The sequence below is a fragment of the Falco biarmicus genome, chromosome 2 (assembly GCF_023638135.1).
Source record: "Falco biarmicus isolate bFalBia1 chromosome 2, bFalBia1.pri, whole genome shotgun sequence".
NCBI lineage: Eukaryota > Metazoa > Chordata > Aves > Falconiformes > Falconidae > Falco > Falco biarmicus.
The window spans coordinates 12938591-12957055 of record NC_079289.1 but is presented as its reverse complement, the minus strand read 5'-3'; the positions used below and the strand labels follow the sequence as shown (position 1 = coordinate 12957055).

The window sequence follows — 18465 nt, the reverse complement described above, 5'->3', positions numbered from 1 at the left end:
CTGCTTTGCTTCCCCCAGGCTGCAAGGACAGCAGACCCCAAGCCTGTAGCATATTTACCTCAACCTGCATCTCTCAGCCTACAGGGCAGACCCATTCATGCTGGCCTGACATTTCGAATCCAAAATTTTCTTTTCTCTATAAAGATGTAGACTCAGAAATACAGAGACATATAGTGGATGACATTCAGTAATTAAAGAACAACACAGAACTGGAAAAACATTCATGGTTTTGTGGGGATGTTTTCAAAACAGAAATGATTCACTTTTTTATAGAGAATATCTTTTTGTTTACAAACTTATTTCCATTCCAAAAACACAAGTAGAAAGCTTGAGTTTGAAATTAAGGTTTTCATTTGTCCTATAAGGGAAATATTTGTTGACTTTTTAATTTATGCAGAAGAAAACTGAAGCTTCAAGTCAGCTCTACAAGCTGCAGTTTTCTGTCAGAATTTTTAACAGAATGCAAAGTTAATTGCTCAAATAGCTCCTTAAAAATAAATAAAGTAGAAATCAAAATCACTCTATGGAATGTGTTGGGTTTTTTTTATCAGCTCGCCTTTGCTTTTGTGTCATGTGCACAGAAATACACACAAAACCTGCTACAGTTTTTACATGTATTGCAGGGATTTCCTGGGAGATAACTTGTCTTTCTTCATCACAAGGGTTCAGGTCAAGCGGTATGTTAAAATGAGCCTTATAAATCTTAATCAGACCCCTCACTCGCAGAGTGCATTATGGAAATGCCTAAATACCGCAAGAAAGGCTCTTATCCCAGTGTTTTAAGGTGCTCCTGGCAGAAGAAAAAACAGATTTTTCATGAGAAGGTCCATTTGCATGCTCTTTCCAGGCAGAAGATCCCCAAATTACTCTGATGGACTTCCATCGCCAGCCAAGAGTGATTTTTTCACACTGATGAGCCAGTTAGCCATTCTAGCAGCCAACCCAGCACAAAACCCAGGCTTACAGCAGAGAAGGGGTGATTCACAGGGCATGAAAACCAACCAGCCCAGCACTGTTCTTGCTAAACCTTGGCCATGAGTCCTGCTGGTATCCTTGGTGAAGAGGCACATGGGGGTGGACAAAGCAAGGGTTTTGCTGATTTTTGTGGAAGCTACTCTGGTGTAGGAGGAAGGAGAGAGTGAGGGGTGGATATGCCTATGGATGGAGGTGATGAGCTGACATCCTCTGCCATCTGTGCACACTGAGAGGGCTGCATGAGCGAAATGGGCCGATGACCATCGATGCAGCCAAGGGGCAGGTGTCAGCCTTGCAGGTCTGGACCTTGTTGCTCCCCAGCTGATCCTGGCTGGCTGTGTGTTTGTGTTAGACCTGGGTGTTTGCCCTGTCTCTGTGCTTTCTTTGAAAGCAAACGCAGCTGCACAGACAGGGAGGGAGCCATGAGGAACCATCAGGACCCTCTGTCTGATGATAAGCATGGTGAACAAGATGGTGTGGACATCACAAGACACTTTGTTCTGCAGTGGCCAATGTTCTCAGAGGCTAAGAAACTCTCAGTGGGTTTAAGGAAAGTTAGGCTGGACTCAAACACAATACAATCAGCATAAAGGTTTCCATACAATGGGTGATGGCACAGGTTTACAGATGCTCTTCTATGAACCAGGCAGGGTGAAAGGAAGGAACACTTCAGTTTTGTACATACAGAGAAAGAAAGAGGTGGACAATACACAGAGCCAGGAAAGCATGAAGAAAAGCAAATGAATATATTTCTATTCCAATCCTCTAGGAGAAAATAACTCCACAGGATCAGCTGAACAGACACTTGACACGACCACCACCAGATTACAAAGACCAAAGAAGGAACATGGTCAACATGCAACAGGCAAACCAATATTCTGGTAAGTACCCATGGGCTAAATGAAACTGTTTCCTTCCTTCCAGCTGGAAGACCATCCAGAAAAGACATCCATGCACTGATGACCAGGGCCTAATTTTCTGGGTATCCACTTACATCACCACAGAGGCAGTGGGTGGTGGGTGCTGCTGTCCTGTGCTATTTACCTTACTGTCACGCACCACTGAGAAGTGCTGATGTATGATCTGGAGAACCAGCTGGAGGTTCATCCAGACTGATGCTGCATCCCTCAGGCATGGGGAAGGAGCGACTGGTACCCCTCCCGTTAGTACTTCCTGGGGCAGATGTGCACCCAAATCCTTGATATAGAGGTATCCTCTTGACTATGCAACCTCACTGCATCCAGATGCTTCTCTCATGTACGTGGTACATCTTGCTTCAGAGACTGAGATGAGAACCATCCCTCCCTTGGAATGACAGCGTGAGGACCCTCATACTGATTTTTAAGTACCTCACATGACACCATCATGGGCAACCAGAGCTACCATCTGAACTTTTGATCTGTTTAATATGCCACAGCCATGGCCTCAGCGCTGCTTCATAAGCAGCATTTCAACAGATCAGTCAAACAGTAGGGTAAAAGCCCCTGCTTTCTGCCAGAACTGCCCAGGGCAGAAAATGCCCAACGCTTCTGGACTGGTCCTTTGTTTCACGTCTTGTGCCCTCACCTCCTTGGAGAGTATTTTTGGGAGCATGGGACTGCCTGTTTGGCTTTTCACACTGTTCACCTTGCTGGTTAGCTGAAGGCTGCCCTGAGAGCAAAGTCAGAGTAAGGAAAAGATGCTGAGGAGAGAGAGAAGGTGGGGGTAAATGCAGCAGATGAGATCAAAGAATGTTCTTTATACTGTAAAGCGCCTGTGCATTTAAGTATAAAAAGAATCCTTTGTTTTCTAGTATATCTTTGTACACAACACAATGAGGAAAAAAAGATGGTTTGGTTTGGTTTTCCATAGCTGTTGTCTTTGCAGATTCAGGCAGGGATCTGAGTCCTTCCTTCCTACCTGCCTGTCCTTGGTTGCAAAACTTTTTCAGCTTCTGTTATGATTTTAATGAGTTCCCAAGTACAGCTTGCTCACATGCTACCCCTTTGCCCAGCCTGCTGGCCCTGGCATCAAGAGCGCAGCTACATGTGGAAGAGCCGGGCTGGCCTGCTCAGGCAATGTTCCGGCACTCCTTTGCTTTGTTTACAAGTTCTAGCAGCAATAAGTTCGCTGCAGTCCGGAAGCTGCTGCTTTCTAACGGGACTGACTGTTTATAATTTTCAGTCCACTTGCACAAGCATTGCTGATGCCAGCATAATAACCCAGGGTGAGGGCAATGCCACAGGGCAGAAAGCCCTGCTTGCTGGCTTGGTACCTCCTGCGCTCATAAAACAAATGCTTTGGCAACCCTGGCAGTTTGCTGGGGAATCCTGTGATTTGGTGTGGTGTTTAGAGGCTCATTCCTGGAATCAAATGATTAACTGAGATTCTTGGCTTTTACTTAAAAACAATCCATTTCTAGCCCGAGAGGGAAAATGGAAATGACTGCAGCCACATCTGTGAAAGGCTCCAAAATAAGTAGATCTCCATTGTTATGTGGCTCTTCTTGTTCTTAATCTGATGGACTCTTTGCCAGTCTCATGATATTTGGAGGCCCATCGCCTAGTTTGAAACATGTGGGATTGGCAGCACTTGTCCATTCAAATCTCAAGTCCCCACTGAGTGAGCCCAGGGAGTACAGCAGCTTTTCAGGCAAACCTGGGAGAAAGGGCTGTGCTGGGAGCACGCAGAAAGGCTACCAGATGGAGTGATTAGGAAACTCTTGTATAAGGGAGTAACAGCAGGGAATCTGTTCCCTTTTTCTGGGAATAGCTTTGCTCAGGTTAGGCAAGAAGAGACAAAAAGTTAAAGAAAATAACATAGGGGCTTGGAGATACTTGGTTAAGCATTTTATTCCTCTACGCTTTTCCCCGTGGCGCCATGTCATGGCAAGAAACACGAAGACAAGAGCAGGTGAACTGGGCAGTGTAGGCGTTTCTCCAAATTGTCGTAGCCTGGGGTGCCCAGCTGCTGTACACAGCACTGCCAGGGAAGACATTTCTTCCCATCTGGAAGAAATCAGAATGGAAAATATTTGCTTTAAAAATAAATGGATAAAAATAGCAATACAAAGAAAGAGGAAGCTTCATCTTTTGCACAACAAGTATAACCCATGTCCCAACCACTTGTGCTCTTTAAAGAGCACGGCATTTGCAGAAGCAGTGCTGGCAGGATCACCCCAGGAGGGGCTTTATCCCAGTGGCAAGTGAAGTGGCTTCACAAACTTATAGTTCAGCTAAAGGGAGAGAACCAGCTCTCCCCAGATGGCTGTTCCAGGTCTTTTGAAATGCCATCAATTTCTGTGCCATTCCTCCTCTTTTGTACTGCTATAAGGGAGCAAAGAATCAGGGCCCCCATCTCTATCCCTGCTTCAAAAAGATGTTACAGCATTTCCAAAAAGCAGTGAGCAACATAGAACCCGCTAGCAAAGCCAAAGATGGGGCTAATCGTGAGGCTGCCCGCTGAGCTCTGATTGTGAGAATCTGATTGTCCCTGTGGCAGTAAAAACAGGTGGACTTCTCATCGCATCTCCTGTCCCAGGGACTGCCTAGCTCAGGGACTGAATTTAGGTTAGGACAATGTAATTGTTAGGACAATTAGATCCTCTGTAGTCAAGGGTCTCCTGCTTAGAGCCACTTTGTGGAAAAACCTGCCTTCCGAGATAAGGTGAGCCTTTTAATTTAGTTATCTATGTTTATATTGATTTGGAACAAGGAGCTGTGGTTGTGGAGTCATGCTCAGTGTTAATAATGATTTGGGAAGAGATTATTTTTAAGTACTTAAGGAAAAAAGGAATCCTTTGCATCCATTACTAAATGGAAATAGCATGTGTATAAAAATAATGCAGAAAAGGCAGAAATATATGACAGTTTTTTCTTTGGTTCCAATCTGAGGGAACAGAACATCATTATGTTGCAATTTCAGCAGGAACAGTATATTAAGCAGCTGTTCCTAAACATAGACTTTTAAAATATGTATGCACATGATTTGTCTTCAAGAGTTTTAAAAGAGCTGGCTGAGAGGTTCTCCAAATTCTTAATGTCACTTTTTATTTAGTCTTGAAACTCCAAGGAAGACTGCTAATGCCATGACAAAACCTAAAAGAGTAAGTAGGTAATTGCAGCCCTTGTGACCTAATGCTGAACTCAGCAAAAATACTGCAGAGCTGATACACCCCAAATAATAAAGAATTTTGGAAAGGAATATAATTAATATCAGGCAACGTGGGCTGATGTAAAAGAATCTTTTCAAACTCGCGTGGTATTTTTTTCAATGAAACCACAACTCTGATTGATTGATAGAGGTAATAGTTGTTCAGGTAATGTCCTTTAAAGCATCTGACTTCATGCTGGATATTTGGGTTAAGAAACTAGAGCGATACAAAATTAACATAGCACATAAGGAAACGGTTGATAGGTCTCTGGGTATCACTGTAAACAGGCTGTGTGATTGTATTCAAAAGGGCAAACACAATCTGAGATGATGCTGAACAGGGAAAAAAAGAGCTTACTTTACATCCATGTTGGAGATGTACTAGAGCTATTACTGTGACCAGCTGCGATGTACAGCCTTGAAATCAAATGCTGAAAACTGTCAAGTTCTGAAAAGAGCTCAGAAGGACCAAAGGACTGGAAAACATGCCACACACTGAGACTGATTCATTTGGAGAATACTGCAAGCGTGATCACAGTCCTGAAGCACCTGTGCAGTAAGAAGGAACTGATGATGGACCAACTAACAAAATTAATCACACAAACTAATATATAATAAGATTTGATGACAAAGTCAAAGTTAGTCAAGTTCAGTCTGGTTTTGTTGTGTGTACGAAGGATCAAACAAAAGCAGCGTCCCATGTCCAACAATCGCTCTAGTTGCTACCTATGAAATAGCAAAGCTCCAGGGCTATATGTTCCTCCGTTCCTCCTCTGGGAGAGGCTCAGGGAATTCCTGAAATGTGGTGGTACCTTGGTAGCAAGCCCATTCAACAGCTTTTCTCACACTTTGGCAGCCATCCAAGGTGGTACGATAATTTATGTTGTACTCTGCCATGTGGCAAAGATTTCCTTGGCTGACCCACATGTCGTGTGAAGAAACAAATTTCCTTTGCCTTGAACCTGGTTTGTCCCAGCTGCAGTTCTTGTAGGGCCTGTACTGGAAGCAACAGTAGTGAATTAAGCTGTGGAGCAGCCGATTGTGTGCAGAGGTGGGGATTCTCTACGGTGCCATTTACACTGGCTGTGCTTAGAAAACATTTGTTTTTTTCAACTGATCTCTCAGGGATTAATTCAGAGCCATGCACTGCACCAGCAATCAGCCTACATTGCATCAATGACTTACTGTGGCCTCAAAATAGGGACTACGTAGCCGCAAATCAGCCACAGAAGTTTGGAGGCTGAAGAGAAGATAAACCTCTCTTCTTGTGATTCATTGGCGGATGTCAGGTACAGGAAAATCCTCCACTGGGCAGAATTAGCCATGAATGGTAGATCCATGCCAAATCATAACTTCTAGATTTTTGATGCACAAAAGGTGATGCTCGTGTGCAGCAAATGCCTGCACATCAGGTATCATGTGTGGCTCCCTCACCGGCAACTCAGCTTCTGCAGGGGCAAATGGCTATAGCCCAGCTGGGAATAGAGCTTAGAAGGGGCACATGGGTGGCACTCGCCAGGCACAGCGCTAAGGTGTGTTCTTGTGCCTGCTCAGCCACCGTGTGGGAAGACAAGTAGGTCACAGACTGGGCTGAGCTGCTCTCCCAGCTCCTGGCTGGCAGAGAGGCTCCTACTCCTGCAGATGTGTGAGACATCTTGGCTCCTGCTATCATGTGGGGCAGGCATTTCCAGAAGTGATAGATACCACTGCTGTAGGTGTCTTAAGAAAGGTGGAAAAGGGGCCTGGTGACGGTGCCAACCACTCCCCGTTGTATCTAGAGGGAGCCAGGATGAGCCGTGCCTTGTAAGGAAAAGTTCTTCATCTCCTCTGCCTCTGCTCACTGACGCTTTGTCCTGTCTGAGGTGTCTAGTGCTTTTGTAAACAAAGGCAGAAACATTTTCTCTCCTGCCCAGTGGTTCTGTCTGTCTTTCCTGGTTCCAGTATTTCTCTTACAATAAGCACTGGTTTTGGCTTATCTGATATCCTCTGAAGGGATGGAAATACCACCAATAGCTTCATATAGGCCAAACCAAGCTTCGGACCGTAGGCATTTTCAAGGCCTTAAGTAAGTTCATCTCTTATGAGCAAAGTATCTTCTTCAAGAAATTCTGCTGCTAGAAAACTGGATTTTTAACCCGTTGGTGTTTGAATGGCACCATGCATTGATGCACTTATGATTGTTTTAACACTTTTGCTTTCTCCTTTCCAGGTGGTTCACCTGCTGTGAGTATGAGCTCCAACATGTCCCTATCTAACCCAATTTCAACTCATAGCATCATGCCCCAGAGCTCCAGCCTCATGTCTACCCCTGCCGGGACCCGAATGCCTTCTGTTCCTGCTGCTCGGAGTATGAGCTGCTACGGGAACCTTCCTTGCAACCAACCAAGCGCATACAACGTGACTTCAGCAATGAACCAAATGCAGCCACACAGAAACCAAAATCAAGTCCTGCCCAGTCAGAATAACCCCATGATGTCTCGACAGCAAACCATGACGCAGGGAAACAACATAGCAGCTTTTGGAACAGGGTCGGTGGTCAACTCGCAGCCAGTAAGGCCAAGCTTGAACCATGGAGCCACAGGTATCCCCACGCAAAGGCCGACCAACGTGATGATCACGGCTACTTCCACTGCCCAGAACTGGGCCCCACAGGAAGCTGCAGTGAAGCAGCAGGATGTACTGAAACCCACAGGGGTCCGTTTCCCCACCGGCACTCCGTATCCTAACCAGTCTTTGCAACGCAATGTAGGCAACCAGCATTTTCCTCAGCGTGCATTGGCACCTCCCAATCAGTTAACATCTGGAGTCCAGATGAGGCCTCCTCTAAACCAAATGCACCAGACTCTAAATGGACAATCTGCTGGCTCACTACGAGGTCTCAGCATAAGACCTAACCAGCTGAGAGGACAGACTGTGCCTACCTTGAATCAGCCAGGAGCAAGTATGACACCTCCGTCATCTCTGCCATCAACCAGTTTTACATCTACCAACCAAAACTCTCGGGCTTACCAAGGGAATGACCATGGTAATGACCTAGCATTTGACTTTCTGAACCAGCAAGGTGACAGTATAGGACCCGCGCTCAACAGTGACTCAGACTTTATAGATTCTTTACTGAAAACAGAACCTGGTAATGATGACTGGATGAAAGACATCAACCTTGATGAGATTTTGGGGAACCACTCGTAAGTGACAGTACCAAGGGTGAAGCAGATGAAGAGGCAGTAAGGACATTAGTTTTCTCTTTAGATGCCAACAACCTGCTTTATTAATTTACACTCCATAACTGGGCTGTCCTTTAAAATACCACGCAGGGCGACTGCCCTGTTTGAAGAGTTGCTCTAGGAAAAAAACTGAAGTCTCCCCTGATGAAACAATAATGCAGGTGATATTCATGCCTGCCACAAAGGAGTGAGAATGCATGAAGGGTCTGTTCCCCACACCGGTGCCCAGCATTGCAAACCTGTCAGTTCTTCTCATGGGGGCTGCATCGAAAATTGTGTTTAGCTTCTCATATATGCAAGCACCAGACAGTGGTATGGGTGGTGGAACATCATTTCTCTGAGTGCAACTAAGAGCCCGAGTGGTCCAGAGCTCTTCAGTCATTGTGTTCGCAGCCCTTAACTTCCTTGGGACTGCTCAGTGCTGACAGCATCAGGCCCTGTGTAAATCTCATTGCATTACAAAAACTGTTTACTTCTATACAGTGCAAACTCACATTTGCCTTCCCAATGATTTTTGCTTTAAATCCTCTGTGTTTTGTAGCACACAAAAGAGTAAGTGGTCTTGTCCAAGGGAAGAAGGAAACACATCATCCAGTGCATTATTCAGTGCACTCTAGCATTCTCTTTCTCCCTTTCATCAGTGCTTGCAGCGAGTATCAGAGGACGCTACTGTCCTGCCAGCAGCGCAATCGATTTTGGGCATTGAGGGAAACATGAGAAGAACTACACCAAAGCTCAGGATCCTCACTTTGCCACCTTGCCCTGTCCCAGGGACTCCAGTGACTTAATGGACAACTTCAGTGAGAAGGGTGCTCACGATCTGACCCTCACTGACTACTTTCCCAGTCCAGATTAGAGGAGGGCAAATGCATGAAGTGGATCAGCTAAACCACTGTCTTCATTTTCATCTTAACCCATGGCGAGTGTCAGGTAGTTCAGCCGGGTCCTCTTCTATCTGGGTTTACCCCAGCAGAAATGCCAGCATCTCTGTCTGGGGAAGAGGCTACCATTTTGATTGCACAGCATTTTGGCTCCATTCTGCTTTCCCTTGGCCACATGGGGAGAGTTGAAAGAGGTCTAGTGATGGCCAAGGTCCCCACAGCCTCCATCAGGCAGAGTATGAGAGACGCTGCCCCTGAAGCTAGCATGCACTTAAGTCATAACCACCCAGGTTACTCACAGCAGGAGGCTCCACTCAGCCACATCTGTGCTTGTAAATGAAACAGGTTTGGGGACTATTTCTGGGTGCTAGACTCAACCATCTGTTCTGGGTTTAGGGATGGCCCAGCAACCACTGCCCAGAGCAACTTCTGTGTATCACTAGGCAGTTAACCTGGGGCAAGGACCATTCCTATAGACAGTCTGCAGCCACCTTGCTTTGGAGGATAACAGAGCAGAGCAGTAAGGATACAGGTTGTTCCACACCGCTTAACCTGGGTGCCAGGGAGTAGTCTCCACTGTTAAATTTTCTCCTATAGACTTGGTCAGTAAGCACATCAGAAGGAGGTGCTATGTCACTATCAAGCAGCTCCACAGTGAGTTAGACAGGAGGGTTCATACATGGGAACAGATCTTGCAATTCAAATGAAAATGCTGTTCTTTAAAATGATGTGGTCTGACGTGTTTCTCAGCCTCCTCTGAATTAGCTAAAACTAGATGTGGCAAAGGAATACAATGCCTACATTCACATGCCTCAGCGCCAAAAGGCATTGCTCTGCCCCGTGCAAGTGCTTTATTCACCCTTGCTAGTGGCAGTGGGATGAATAGGCTACTTGACAATAGCCTCTGCACTTACCTGACCTATTTCTCAAGAGAGGTTTTAATAAGGCTTTTCCAGTCATTTCACCCTGTCATGTCATGTGGGCACAATTTTTCATGATGTTTCGAGAAGCACCATCACACAAACGAGCATCAGCACCTCCAGGAAAGGTGTAACGTGGGCATTTAGCTAGATATGCCAGTTGAGACAGGCTGGTCTGTGATGCTGTTCGTTCCCAGATACATTTTTCATCAGAGGGATGAGAAAGCCTGCTGAAGAGTCCTTTCTGCTGCCCCAGCTAGTGATCATGACACATCCCTGCACTGTGTAACGTGGTGGCTCAGCTGCCCAGAAAGCTCCCTCTTCTCCCCAGTTTTGGCTGGGGTGCATGTGCTCCCTTTGAATTGCCAGTACAATTTTTTCCATCTTTCCAGAGTTTTTCAGCCCAGATCACTGGCTCCCCACCTAAGTCTGCACAGATACAGATGCAGTCTGACAAAGGAGTCCCGTATAAATTGTGCAAAAGTAGACTGAAGTAGTAGCTACGTGAGTTTAAAGTGAAGGGAAGATCAGCTCATCTGTCACACACACAGGAACACGCGCCATCCGTGAGCAGGTCAGCCATGACTGCCGACGCTCTGGTGGAAACAGATGACTGTGATGCCACTAAGGCCAAGGCTGAGTTAGTATCATCACAAGCAATGGGCACTGAAGTCTGATAACTTCAACTACCCTCACATGCCATTGAAAAAGCCACCACTGGTTCCTTTATTAAAACCAGGTTGTTTTCCAGATCCACAAATGATGCAAAAAATATTGCTTAGCTGAGGAGCTGGTCCCAAGACTTCAGGATATCATGCGGCGGTGGATTCAATGCTGAGCTTTGTCCCGTTGGCCTCAGCCTGGCGTGGAGAAGGCACTGGGCTGTGAGGGCCATCCCTGGGATCAAAATTTCACCCTGTCTTAAGTAAAATCAACAAAGGTAGAGGCCATTTGCAGTCCTGTAAATATATGCCTGATGCATTTGAAATGTGAGCTTGTGAAAGACTCTTGCAACCAAAACTTGAATCCAATATCATTTCTTTGGAACACGTGTATTTGAACAGAGCTAGTGTCTTTTCTTTCTTTCTTCGCAATGGCTAAGTGCACTACCCTTATAGTCTATTTTTCATCATTGACCGGGCACTCTTCGCAGTATTGGGTTGTAAATATAAAGAATTATTTGTTTTGTAAACTTTTGTAAAAAAACAAAACAAAACAAAAAGTAATAATATTTTGGTAGGAATAATAAAAATCATATTATTTGGGTTATATTTATACATATGTGAAATAAATATACTATCAAAAAGTTGTATTTTATACAAAAAGTCAACGGTTACCTTTTGCATTCTATACACAAATTTTTGTATGATATGATTGTTTATTTTTATCTGCAGACTTCAACTTTGGATTTTGGGGGAGGGCAGAATGGGGTCGTGGTTAAATAGCTGGGTATGACCCCAAGCTCACTGAAACCAATGGAGTCTTTCCATTGCCTTCACAGGGCTTTGATTCAAGCCTTTAAATCACCTTCAGATATGTTTCACATCTGAAGCTCTCTGGAAACCTCAACATGAAAACATTCCAGGTTTCAAATTATTTCCCTGAAAAAGGCTTTTATTATAATTATAATTATAATTATAATTATTATTATTATTGTTATTATTATTGCAACTTTTGGGAGGCAGGTGGGACCTATGTAACTGTCATGTCCTTGTTGCATGTATGTCTGCTTTATATTTTCCCCATATTATAAACCAGTGTTTCTCTATACAGACTGAAAGGAAAACTTGCTGTACAGAAATGTTTGTGTTTATGCATTTTTACATGTGGCTGTATATACCTCTTAGTACTATGCAGTGACACTTATTTGACTCCATTTATTTTTCACCTAAACATGAATAGTATGTTTTTCAGTAGCTATCAAAACTCTGCCAAGTAAACCAATCAAAATTATCCCAAGTGTCTCTTTTCTTAATATGAATTTTATAGTGAATGTGTGTTTAGTCAACTGCTCGTTCGTCTGAGTAAATTCAAATTACAGTGATATTTTAGGAGAGGTGAGAAAAAATGCATCTGGCAACTTCTGGGAGCTCAGTCTGCCTCTGCAAGAGAGCTGCGATGTTCTCCTACTGACTGGAGACACGGTTTCGCTACTAGCGAGGGTTAACAAATAACACATGGTATTTTAGCTCCTGGTTAATGGATTGCTGTAGTCTTGCAGCACAGTAATTTGCTCTGGGACCCTGCTAAAGTTAAAGCAGAGAGCCGGGTGCCCCAAGAACTAGGTACCTTGGGAGGGCTGACCAGGTTCCCAAGCCCATGCCCTGCCCTGGACCATGCCCTGGAGATACCTGCCCCTCTCTCGCCAGTAGCAGACACTCCGAATGAGATGCCTGAAATCAGACCACAGGCTTCTCCTTCCCTCCCTGCCTGTCTCACATTGTGCCTCATTTTAGCCTAAAGAAATTCCAGCATGTACCAGATCACGCTGGGTTGCAGATTGTTTCATACAAGTATTCATCCCCGCCAGGCTGGTTTTAGCAGGCCAGCCCTAAGGAAGAGATGCCCTGTTCCTCGAGAGGCTTTCCTCCTTAGCCAGGCTCCATCTCCAAGTGGGTGGCTCATCCCGCCCCATGAACTTAGTGGCAAGGTGTGGCAGAGGGGACACTTGGAAGGGACAAATAGCACAGCACTGCCCGTGCTTGAAGGCTACGCTGCGCTATTCTCAGATGCAGCAAACGCAAAAGGGCTCCCTGCACCTTAACTGCTTCACTGCTGTTGGTGATGCTCAGGGACCACCATGAAGCTCATCCACCCCTTCAATCCCCCTCTGCTCACTGTCCCCCACGGGGTAAGGAGGGAGACACCTTCCTTGGCTGCCCCCCACGACCCCAGCTCTGCTGCCTGCTGCCCTCCCATTTTTTTGCTAGTGCTGCTCAATCCCTCCGTTATATCTGACTCCCACCCACAAATGGCTCCTGTGTCCCTCCCTGGCATCCAGGGGCTGCACAGGGGAGGGATGCTGGCACGTGCCCTGTGCCCCACCACCCCAGCTGTGCCCATGCTCCCCATCCCAACGGGAGATGCTGAATTGAGGAGGTGCCTCGAAGGTATGTGGCTTTCTCCTCACTTCAGCATCTCCATCACAGGTGGCAGGCAGCGCTCCCCTCACACTTGAGGGTGGAAAATAGGGCACAGTCCCACTCAGCAGAGAGTACATCTGAAATAAGTCAAGAAACTCATGGCCTAAAGGTGTCCCTTTGTCCTGGCTGTAAAAGCAGAAGACAGGGCAGGTGGGATGGTGACGCCTCCGCCAGGGCTGCTGCCCCGCTAAGAAGCTGTGTCTCTGTCAGTGAGCTGAAAAGCAGCCAGGGACCCTTCCCAGGCCCTGGAGCTTGGCTGGCTGTGCCACCAGGCTGTGAAGGTCTCTGGTAGCTCTTGGGTGCAATGACTGCTGCCCCAAACAGGTGCCACCACCAAGAGCCATTCCCACTTTGGATGCAGGCTAAGAGGGGTAAGAGGGTATAAAAATATGGACACAAGTCACCCTGCACCACGTGGCCTCCGTGCCAGAATATGTCCCCAGACATGTCTCCTGTGCCCTGGGAGATGTAGCCAGTGAGACCATGTGGAGGGGGTGAGCCACACGAATATTTTCCCTGCCCAGCCAGATGCAGCACGGTGGGAACTGCAGCAGACCCGGGCGAGGGCTGACCTTTCCCACTGCATCCAAACCATTCGGCGGGAAGCACCAAGAGCTCCGATGGGCAGCACAGCCGAGAGCGCTGCTCCGTCCCGCGACAGCGCTGGGGCTCGGCAGCCACAGGAGCCAGGGACAACACAGACAGAATCCTACCTCAGTAAAAGCTCAGATCATGGTAAAAGCTTACATCACCCTAATTTTTAAATTAGGCATTCTGGCTCATGCAGACCACTTGGACAAAGCCCCTTTAATAGGGTTCCAAATCGTATCCTGAGTATCTGTTTAAATAAAATATAAAATCGATTTCATGTTTTACTTCTGGTTCACAAAATTGTTACAAACTAGCTCAGCCACAAGTTACTGCCTTACTGGAGGACTCACCGGATGAAATCCCAATCCATATGCTGCAAAACAGGTCAGGCAAGCTGATAAAAGCAGCCTGTTTGGGATTTTAAAATCTAGGTTTAAGGGGGAAAAAAAAAAAAAAAGAAACCCAACCCCAAACTATCATTTGCCAATCTTGCATTTTCATTATAAAGAATTCTTATAACAGACTTGAAGCTTAAATGATTTTTTGTTTGTAATGATTCAGTCTCTTCCGTGCTGAAGAGCAAGCACCCAGCAAGCGACTGCAGTTGCTGGTGACCATGTGTTGATGGTTGTGTAGCTGCTGCCTGGGTATCAGGATTAGATGAGCTGCTCGGTCGTCCTCGGGACGTGCAATGGCAGAGCCAGTCTGCACCTCCCGGCGCAGCACGGTGCCACTGGCTGCACTGGCGTGTGCCTGGGTTGCAGCTCACTCCCCCCGACATATCGTGCATTCCTGTGCACGGCTTGAGGCAGCAAACATCCTCTATCCACGTTTTCTGGAGGGCTGCCTCTGCCATGTTTTCACTCTGGCTGACTGGTCTGCCTTGTTCTACAGGACACTGTTGCTCTGTTGTATCCTTCGTGCTCAGGAACAGCAGGAAAATCTTGTGGTGCTGTTAAGCGTTTGGGTGAAATGTTGAGTATAGGGGCATCCATGCAGCTTATGTTCAAATTAACAGATTTAGTGGCAAAATCTGTCCCTTAATATTTATTTGACATGAAAGGAAATGTTCCTGGTCATTGTGAAGGTCAATGAACATCGTGTAAAGGCAGAGTTTGCCCGTGACACCATTATGTTGGAGTGACATGGTGAAAATAAGACCAGGGAATGTATTAAAATTGCCTTTTGTGCTGACCTGGTCTCTAACTACAACAGGGAAGTTCAACTCTAGAGGGCTCAAAATTAAAAAAAAATTACATTAGTGCCTGAAGAGCACTAGCTCCAGGGTACCAGCTGACTGAGAAATAATAATTTATTAGAAATTATTGTGTTATTATTTGAGGATCAGATTTGGAAAGCTCCTTCTTGTTGAAGTAGCCCATAGGGTTAGTTCCATAAACTGATCTCATGAATGACTAGGCGTACATGCCAGTCAGGTCAATATATGAGTATAATTCATATCTGAATGTCATTTCCATCAGTAAAAGACATCTTTCTCTAGGAAAGGTGTATCTGGTGACTCAGCAAGTTGGCCGCATCTCTTTAAATTTATTTTAGAAATAATTTGATAAATCTTCCAAAAGTGTAGTTTTTAAAAAGAGAAATGTGTCAGAATGCATGTACCGTATTGAGTCATCAAATATACCAGTGTCTTTAAGGTAAATACTGAGGAGTGTCTACAAAAATATGCATTGGCCAAAATAACCCTTTGCGAGTCTGCACAACAGCTTTACCAATGATGGCTGATTCCTTTTTTTTGAGTTCCTTCATCTCCTAAGGATCGTGGGTTTTTTCCGTGTTACTTGACCTTCAGCAAGACCTCTAGCTGGCATAATGTTATTGATAGTAACTCTATGAGTAACTAAACTCTATACCAAATTAAAACTGGTGTGAAGGAACGTGTTGTACTCTCTCCTGTGGTTTCCTTAGCGTGAAGGTTACCTTTGGACTGTTGGATAACCAGGCTCACAGGGTGTCTACAGTAGAGGCAGGAACTCCATGTGCGTTCCCAAAAGGTTGATCAAAGCTGCAGGGCTACATGGTATCCCCATTCACATATGAGCAGCACGTTAACTGCATTAGTACGGCTAAAATCAGGATTTCATGCGTAACACTCCCTCAAAGCCAACCTTTCCCTTCATTTAAGAAACAAATCCACTAATCAAAGGAGTTTCCCCATATTTACATTGCATGTTTATATTATAACGTGCCACAATGGTCTTGATTAATTGTGTGGATCTTACTATAGTAAAGCCATCACATGCTAATCTTATTCATTAACTTTCCCTTCCACCCCAAAGACTTATTATAGTGTGCTTTACAATATAATCTGTTAGCTTCTTACATACAAATACCAACAGACCATCTGTTTATACTGGGGAGTTTGAAAGCTTCTCACAGAAAATGTCTGGAGTGTTTTAGGGGGTTACAAAGAGAAGCTTTCAAAGCACTGACAAGATAGTGCCTTTTAAAGAAGTAAATCATTAAAAAATGGTAAAAAATCTTGGAGAACATTTAATTGCTTTCTCAGCATTTAATATAGTCTTTTTGCAAGCCACTCAAGTGCCCAAAACAGCACAAAATCCCAGAAATATTCTTTTGCTACATCTTTGGTTTTAAGCCTCAGTAGTGGCCTATTTTGTTTTTCTTTCATTTTTCTTTTTTAAATGAATAAATTAATAAATAGTTACTGTCTTTTTTATACACTTTGCTGTGCCTCCAAAGCCTCCTGCTATTAGATCAGGTTTGGCTTTAAGCAAACGAGAGCATGTAAAAAATCTCCCAATGGCCACCAGCACCACACCAGAGTGTAGCTGTGCATTTGGATGGCAGATTAGCTCTGGAAATGCTACTTTGTATGGAACTATCTAAGTTTTCATCAGAGAATGCTTACAACAGGCTTTTATGGCCTTTGACAAAAAGCAAGATTTTCAAAAAGGAGCCCAAAGTCTGGCTCCCATGCCCATGCTGATCAAAACGGTGATGCCTGGCCCTCTGATTTTAGTCCCATCATTGCTTGCAGAATAGGGGCAAATGGTAATACGATGCACTCCAGGCAGAAACAGGCAACGCAAATGATCAGAAGTCTAGAAAATATATAGAAAAGAACTAAGGTTGTTTAGCCTAAAGAAGGGGAGGTTTGAGTGGGGATAGGATAAAGAGTCTTTGAATGGGTAAATCATTGCTGCCAAGGGAATAGGTTATGTATTTCCACATTTGATTTGTACAGGCCAAGAAATAACAGGTTCAGGATAGATGCCAGGTGGAAGTTTTTAACAGGAAGGATAACGTGAGGGTGGACTGGCTGAGGAGGGTATGGGGTCTGAAGGTCCTCAGGACCTGGTTAGGCAGCTGTCAGAAATTATACTGGTACATTTGATCTGCCTTCAGCCAGTGGAATGGACTAAATGTCTTTCTGTGTCCTCACAGAAAGACAGACAAACTATGGAAAATAATTGGGAAGTTTTCATGTTGAGGAAGAAAAGGAAAAAAGTCAGTAAAGAGTTATGAGGGGCTTAAATCAATGAATACTCATCAATTCATATGAACATCAACACCCTGCCTGCCCCGCATCTCGTAATGCAGCTACCCCAATCCCACTCCACTTCCATGCCATAAAAACACAGCAGGAGGCTTGAGAGAGTTGGGTTTGTCCCACCTGTCTTGCCTGCCCCTTCAGTCTTTTTCCTGGGGGCTGAGGTTAAGGAAATCTTCCATTTGAGCCCCCTTTTCTGATGAAAAAGATTTTGATTCTATGCTTGCCCTTTTGTGTTAAAGTTACCAGGGAGGGCGGCTAATCGCTGGAATGATCAGAAGGTCCCAGAGACACCCGAATCCAGCCCAGAGCATGTCTAAGTTGATGTCTTTGTTCACTTCACAAAACCAAACAGGACTAGCTTGTGTGAGGATTAGATATCTGCAATTCAATCCAGATGATCGCTTTATTATGGAAAACCATCCCTCTCCATACCACCCAGAAACAGCCACCACGGGATGAAGTATCGTGGGCTCCTGTTCCGCCCCAGTTGAAGCTGCAGGCTTTAAAGGCAGAGTTAAAAGAAAACGTACAGCTGCTACAGGAGATGGGCTTAAGTGTGTGAACGCCATGTGCTTGTAAGGATATTTAAAGGATTAGGGGATAATTAAATGTTTGTCTGTCTTTGTTGTTCAGCACAGCTTCAAAGCTGGAAGGCAGCATTAAAGAAGATATTTCCCCTTTCTAAATACCGGAAGGGGACTCCTAAAACAATAGCTGGAAAATAGCAGGCATGACCTAACAGATTTATACACAAAGATGCTGGACGATTCTTATCAGATGGGTGAAGAACATGCTATTCTGCAGTATAAAATGGTGATATAAAGTTCACAATTTAAAATACCAGTGAACAAACCCCAGCATGGACAAAAAAGCCAGCTCAAAACTCCTCTCCAGGAAACAGAAGGCAAGCATCCTGGCTGGTGGTTTCGATTTATCCTGCTACGCTGGTCTGTGGGTTACTTGGCCAGTAGCAGAGCGATGCTTCTCACGACCTCCCCTAGAAGCAGTTCTCTTGGGCAGCCAGGGGTGGTGACCAGTTCAGCTGCTGCTGTTAAATCTGCC

General features: G+C 45.1%; 1 protein-coding gene across 1 annotated transcript in view; it reads left to right on the top strand.

Annotated features, from left to right (window-relative positions):
• The window catches only part of MAML2 (mastermind like transcriptional coactivator 2), a 215326-nt gene extending 203242 nt beyond the window's left edge, over nt 1-12084 (top strand). Inside the window, exons 4-5 of the mRNA XM_056328969.1 lie at nt 1745-1856; nt 7316-12084. Coding sequence (XP_056184944.1) covers nt 1745-1856; nt 7316-8295 — 1092 coding nt within the window. The 3' untranslated portion in view covers nt 8296-12084. The remainder of the gene's footprint in view (nt 1-1744; nt 1857-7315) is intronic.
• The last annotated feature ends 6381 nt before the right edge of the window (nt 12085-18465 follow it).